The 6,595-nt window shown below is 39.3% G+C and overlaps 1 protein-coding gene across 1 annotated transcript in view; it reads right to left on the reverse strand.

The window, feature by feature from the left end:
• The window catches only part of LRRCC1 (leucine rich repeat and coiled-coil centrosomal protein 1), a 66,324-nt gene that overhangs the window by 22,276 nt on the left and 37,453 nt on the right, over positions 1-6,595 (reverse strand). Inside the window, 2 exon segments of the mRNA XM_042783016.1 lie at positions 2,999-3,136; positions 3,228-3,436. Of these exon segments, the coding sequence (XP_042638950.1) occupies positions 2,999-3,136; positions 3,228-3,436 (347 nt within the window).

The raw sequence follows: 6,595 nt of genomic DNA on the forward strand, positions 1-6,595 counted from the left end.
GGGTTTTGTCTGTGTTTTCCTTGGTCTGTCTCTCAGTCCTCTGAAGATACCTAAATATAATTCTTTTGAATTCCTTATCAGAGAGTTCCAATGCTGCTTCTCCAGGGATGTGTTCTGGGTCTGTATCCTGCTCCCTTGTTTCTACCACTTTATCTTGCTTCTTTGGATGGACTGTGATGGTCTGTTGTCTTCTTGGCATTGTTGTATTTAGATCTCTGTTAACTGTTTGTGAAAAGCAGCCAAGGGTGAGTCAGGCTCTTCTTGGTCATTGTTTATCATTGGCCCGTTGGTGGAGAAGGAAGTGGTGGCTCTCACTCAGTAAGTGAAGCTGCAGGAGGTATGGGTATAGTTGTGTCATATGGGGACTGCTGCTGTCTTCCACTGAGTCAGACAAAAATAACAACTGAATAACCATCAAAAAAGTAAAAGCACATGGACAAAATACACACCACATAATCACAGAGGAACAGTAACCAAAAAAAGAAAAAAGGGAAAAAGAAGAACAAAACAAAAAACAAAAAACAAAAAACAAAACCCTGCAATATCTGGGGAGAGGGCAACAAGAGAAAAAAGATAAAGAAGGAGAATAATAAAGAAAAAAAATAGGAAAAACACAAAAAGAAAAACAAGGAATGGGGTTAATCACAAAAAAGAAAAAATAATTCCAACCAAGAACAGGGAAAAGAAAGCAAGCTGAAAACTAGAACCTGGGAGGGGAAGCATAAAGCATAATAGTAAAAAGGACAAAAGTTATAATAGTAATAGTAGTTTTAAACGTACAAAAACAAACTAAAAAACAGAAAACGGGGAAAAAAACAATTGGGGCAGGGCACCCAGGCTCCGTCCAAGCACATAGACTGGGATGGAATTCCTGCTGGCCCAGAAAGTGGGTGGGAGTAAGGGATGGCTGCACCTCCATTCACCAAGAGGATGTGGGGTATAAGATTAATAAGGAGAATGTCACACCTTTCCAGTTGTCCCGGTCCAGAATGTCCTTGGGGTTCCTGGCAAGTGGACCTTGTTCTTAAGTCCCTGGAATCTGGGAGAATGCTGTCGCTTTAAATATCCAAAATGGTCAAGCCACTTGCAAACATTCAAAATGGATGTGCCCCTGGACAGGCAAAAGTCCACCGCTTAGCCTACCTTCCTCTTCTCTGCTTCCCCTTTTATTCACCAGCCACCAGAGCAGTCCTCCGTGCAGTCCCTGGCTAGCAGGGCCGTTTTTTAGGTTAATTCTTAGGTCCTACCACCACTTGGTAATATCCAAGCTGTTTGTGCTATCAGGATCGCTGTCAGACTGCAGCTCCGTATGTCTCTTTTTTTGGTGTTTTCATGCAAATTCTGCTGCTGGTTGGAGTTTAGCCCACTTCTATATCCTTCAAGGCTCAGGGTTCCAGGATTATCTTCTGTATCTGTGTTAACTGGTTCCCCTTTTCTTTGTTGAAGAGGGTCTGTGCAGTCTTTCTGCCATCTTACTGGAACTCAAGGTAGCTCAGTCTTATAAAATAATTTCATGTCTAGTGATAGGAGTTACAAGGTACAACCCTTATGTCACTGTGGTGTACTAAATTACCTGGTATGTCTTTTGTAGCCATAAGTCTTTGTAAACTCCATGGTGGAATTTGCTGTGAGCAACTGAGGAGCTCCTGATTGTAAAAGTTATCCATCTGGGGTATTTCTGTTGGGTGTGGCACAAAGCAATGTTCTGGAGGTTTGCTCTTTCTCTCAGGTGTTTTGAATTCTGATATTAGGATTGGCTACGTTGGCCACTCTGCCAGGCTCAAAAGGAGGCTTCCTAGAGGCTGAAGTCTTTCTCTGACTGCTGGCTAAGGAAGACGTGCTGCTGAAAGAGACACACGCTCCTGGGAAAGAGACACAAGAGACACTCATTGCTGAGTGAGACACCGAGGGACACACACTGCTGGAAGAGAGACTGTGAGAGACTGTTGGCTGAGAGATGGTGGCTGGGAGAGAGACTGAGCATTTTTCCTGAACTTGAATTGTAGCCTGGTGCTTCCCTAATAAACCCCGTAATCTATGAGTTGTGTGTGGCCACTGCAGTGAATTACTGAACCCAGGAGAAAGGTAGTGGGTGCTCTGGGAGGAACCGTTGGTGAAAGGTGAGGCAACATGTCTGGCCTTGCAGAAATAGGCCTTGGGTTACTGATGGTGATTCTGTTTTCCTCTTGTACAGTTAGAAGAGGTCAGAAGATGTGGCCTCCTTGCCCTTTTGGTAGTCATCTACCATACTTTATCTATCCAATAGAAGTCAGGTACAAATTTTCTTCTCCCTCTTTGGAATTTGATCTTATCAGCCTATTTTATTGTGCAGGCCACAAGCTATCTAGATTTGCTCTAGCCTCTTCAGGAGCTCATTGTTTCAGGTAGTCAAGTGATTCTCTTTCCTAACTCTATATACAACACAGAAAAATGTTATCATCTCTTTCCATTTGGACAGAGTTTGAAAACAATGATAGTAGTAATAAATAAAATACCCATATAGTAATTACTATGTGTCAGGAACTGTTGTTCTAAGAGCTATGCAACTCACAGACACACACACACACACACACACACACACAATTTAAATCTCACATCAAACATCGAAGGATGATAATAGGAACTATTATCTTCATTTTACAGATGGGGATTTAAAATAGATTACGTAATTTGTTAAATGACACAGTTGAGGCTGAGGAATTTAATATAAATATCTTTAGTACAAATTCATAAGTATTTCAAAGAATGTGGTTCAATTCCTCAATTCAGCTAGTATTCACCATGTGGCCTGATGCCAGTTTGATCTCTAAACCACTAAGCTCTACTGAAAATAGTTTTTGCCACTACCTTTATTCATTTCTCATGGATAGAAATAAAACACCTGGAAAATAGCTAAGTCCTACATGTTTTAAGCCCTTTCTTCATTCTTTATACCTATTTCATCAGTCCCAACTCAGTGTTTAAAGATATCCTACATCATTCAGAATGTTATACTTACTTTTGCATTTCAATACTTTTGTCTCTTTCTTCTTTAAGTTTCAATTCTTTGTTTTCAAATTTTTTTTTCATTTCTTTTACTTGTATTTCAAGATGACTTAGAAGCTCTCCTTTATCATGCCATTTCTGATTAAGGGTACTAATATGAGAAGAAGTAATTTAAAAAATAAAATTGATTATAAGAAATGATTGAGTTACATTTTATTTCTGATTAGGAAACTGTATAATACCTGTAAGCATTTCTAATTTCTTCAAGTTCTTCTTCCTTTACTTTCAACTGTTGTTTTAGTTTTCCTTTTCTTTCATTATGCCTTTCTAATTTCTCAATTACAACATCCAGTTGTGAAGATTTTTCCTCAAGTTGTTCTTGAGTACATTTTTGTATTTCAGAGATCTTCTCTTGTAAAGTTTTGATGTCTTCATCTCTTTCCTGTAAACACTTCAAGGAAAAATAAAGTCAGTACTTTTTTTCCAATTATCTCTAAATGTCTTGCTTTCTAGTTTATTAGATATTGTTTAAAATTATGAAAACTAGAAATTAGGGATAATTGTGCCTAAGGCACTTGACTGCTAACCAGAAGGCTGGTGGTTCAAGCCCACCAACCACTCCTCGGAAGGAAGGTTGGGCAATCTACTTCCGTAGTGATACCTCCTCGGAAACCCAAGGTGGGGTCGCTATGAGTCAGGTCTAACTCAATGGCAAATAACAACAGAAATTAAAAAATAAGCTAAATGCTTATTTTTTAGAGATTTACAGAATATTTTTAATCACAATCAATAAGAAGCAACGCCACGATGACGTATTAAAAGTACAATGAGGCATGACGAAGTTCGTGTCCTATGTATTATGTTTTATTTCAATAAAGTCAGTAATTATAAATCACATAGGGGGAAGAAGAAGGAGGGAAAATAAAGCAACATGAGAATCTCAAGAGGTGTATGTATAGTTTGGAAAGCATTCAGTATTCTAATTCTGCATTTGATGATATCTATGTTTTCATATTAGAAACAGAAAGAAAACTTTAGGCAGTTGACTGCTATATACCAAAGACTGATGCCCACCATGCATGTATGGTACAAATTACACCACTATTTTTAATGTGCTAAACAGATTTTTTTTTTTTTAACTTTAAGGTGAGTAAACATTTTAAATTTAAAATAAAAGTTTAATTTCATCACTATTAAAATGTATTAAGCTTTACATTCCTGAAAACTTTTTATTATATCTTCTGTTCTTCAAGTCAGAGTTTATCCTGTATTAGTATAATAGAAACCAGAGGAAAATCAAAGAAAGATCAAAACTGTCTTAGGCACTATTAAATGTATGCAAGTACTAGAACTCATATAGCTTACTTATTTCAGGGAACATTTGTTTGCCTTATGGGGGCACGCCTAGAAGTCTAGAACAGCCCTGCTACTTAACAACTACTAAAAATATCAGCCATAACTCTGCAAGTGAGACTAGATGAAACTTGCAGTTCTTATTTTTACCCTACTCCTCTCCTCAGTATCTATTTATTTGCTTTTGGGATGTGGGAAAAATGGAAGCAAATAAATACTGAGCAAAGCTAATTAAGTATGAATTCATAAGTATTTCAAAGAACATCGTTCTACTCCTCAGTGTAGTATATGTCTAAAAATTCTAAACAAAGATAGCAGGTGACTGTCTTCCAGTCTTGGCCAACATGTGCATAAAATCCATGACTTATTTCTTAAATTAATTTATTAATGTGATTTGGGTGAAAGTTTACAGAGCAAATTCACTTTCCACACAGAAGTTCACACACACGTTATCTCATGACACTGAATACAATTTACCCCAATGCAACAGCTCTCCTCCCACTTGCTCCTGATAGTTACCTCTTCCCTGTGTCCATCCCTCCATGCACTCCTGCCCCCTAAACTGTCTCCCTGTGCATAAACAGCCCTTCTTTCTCCCATGATTGTTCTCTCCAAGGAGTATATCTACCTCAGGTACATGTTCAAATCATGCCTGTCTTTTGTTTGGCTGGAAGCCACAGGTGTGGGTTCAATTCCAGACCTGAAGGGCAGCTACGGGCCATAGTCTCAGTGGTTCCACCAGGCTCTATCTATCAGACCAGCAAACCTGGTCACCCCTTCCCTTCTTTTTCCAAATGATTTTGAGTTTTGTTCCACATTGTTCTCCGTCTCTATCCAGGATAGAGATTCCCCCTCTGAGTGGTTTACAGTGGTAGCTGGGCACCATCTAGTTCTTTTGGTCTCATAGTCATATAGGCTGAGGATCACATGGTGTACCAGTTCCAAGGACTAATTGTTTCCATTAATCTTTGGTTTTCTTCATTCTTCTTTGCTCTGGATGAGGAGACTCATCGTTGCATCTAGATGGCTGCTTGTAAGCTTTTAAGATCCCAGTCGCTAATCGCCAAAGTAGGTGGAACAATGTTTTGTGTAATATGTTATGCCAATTGAGCTTGATGTCCCGTGACTATGGTCCCCAGCCCACAGGTTCAACTACTCGGTCCCTCTGGGTAGCTGGCTGTGACCAAGAAGTGTCTACAACCTTGTCCCTTGTCAGCTCTACTATATACCTGGGAATTCTTACAAAACATACAAATACACTTGTGGAACTATTGTCTGCCAACCCTATACATGGTCTTGGGTACACTTCCTGCTACATAGACATACTTAATATTCCAGCCTGTCCAGCCAACTATCCACCCGTATACCCATGTTTGCCTTCACTGACAATGTAGTACTGTATGTGCAAAAGGGTTCATCTTTGTTGTCTGTACCTTCCATGTACCTCTCTATGTCTTCCTCTTCCTCAGTGCCACTGGTGATTGCTTACATTTAGTACATTGTCCTTCTCTTCACTCAAATCAATACTTATCTCTACCTACCTAACAGTGTTCCTTCCCTTCCCATCCCACCACTGGTAACCCACAAAGAAAATTTCCTTCCATATATAAACCATTCCTTGACTTTTACAATAACGGACTAATACAATATTTGTCCTTCTCTGATTGACTTATTTCACTCAGCATAATGTTCTACAAGTTCATCCACATTATGTGATGTTCTGCAGATTCTACATTCTTTAGGGTTGCTAGTATTCCACTGTGTGCATGTACCATAGTTTGTTTATCCATTCCTCAGCTTATGGACACCTAGGTTGATTCCAACTTTTTGCTATTGTAAATAGTGCTGCGATGATCACGGGTGTGCATATGTCTAGCTCTCACTTGTTTAGGATATATACCTAGTAATGGAATGGCTGGATCTAATGTTATTTCTATTTCCAACTTTTTAAGGAATTGCCATACTGCTTTCCACAGTGTTTGTATCATTTTACAGTCCCACTAGCAGTGTATGAGAGTCCCAATCTCTCCACATCCTCGCAAGCATTTGTTATTTTCTGTCTCGTTAAACTTTGCTACTAGTGCTGGGGCAAGATGGTATCTCACTGTTGTTTTGATTTGCATCTCTCTAATGGCTAATGAGGAGCTCTGGTAGCAAAGTGGCTAAAAGCACTTGACTGCTAACCAGAAGGCTGGCGGTTCAAACCCACCAGCCACTCCTCGGAAGGAAGGTTGGGCAATCCTACTTCCGTAGTGAT

The sequence above is a fragment of the Orycteropus afer genome, unplaced genomic scaffold (assembly GCF_000298275.1).
Source record: "Orycteropus afer afer isolate SDZICR_OR568_19922 unplaced genomic scaffold, OryAfe1.0 scaffold00580, whole genome shotgun sequence".
NCBI lineage: Eukaryota > Metazoa > Chordata > Mammalia > Tubulidentata > Orycteropodidae > Orycteropus > Orycteropus afer.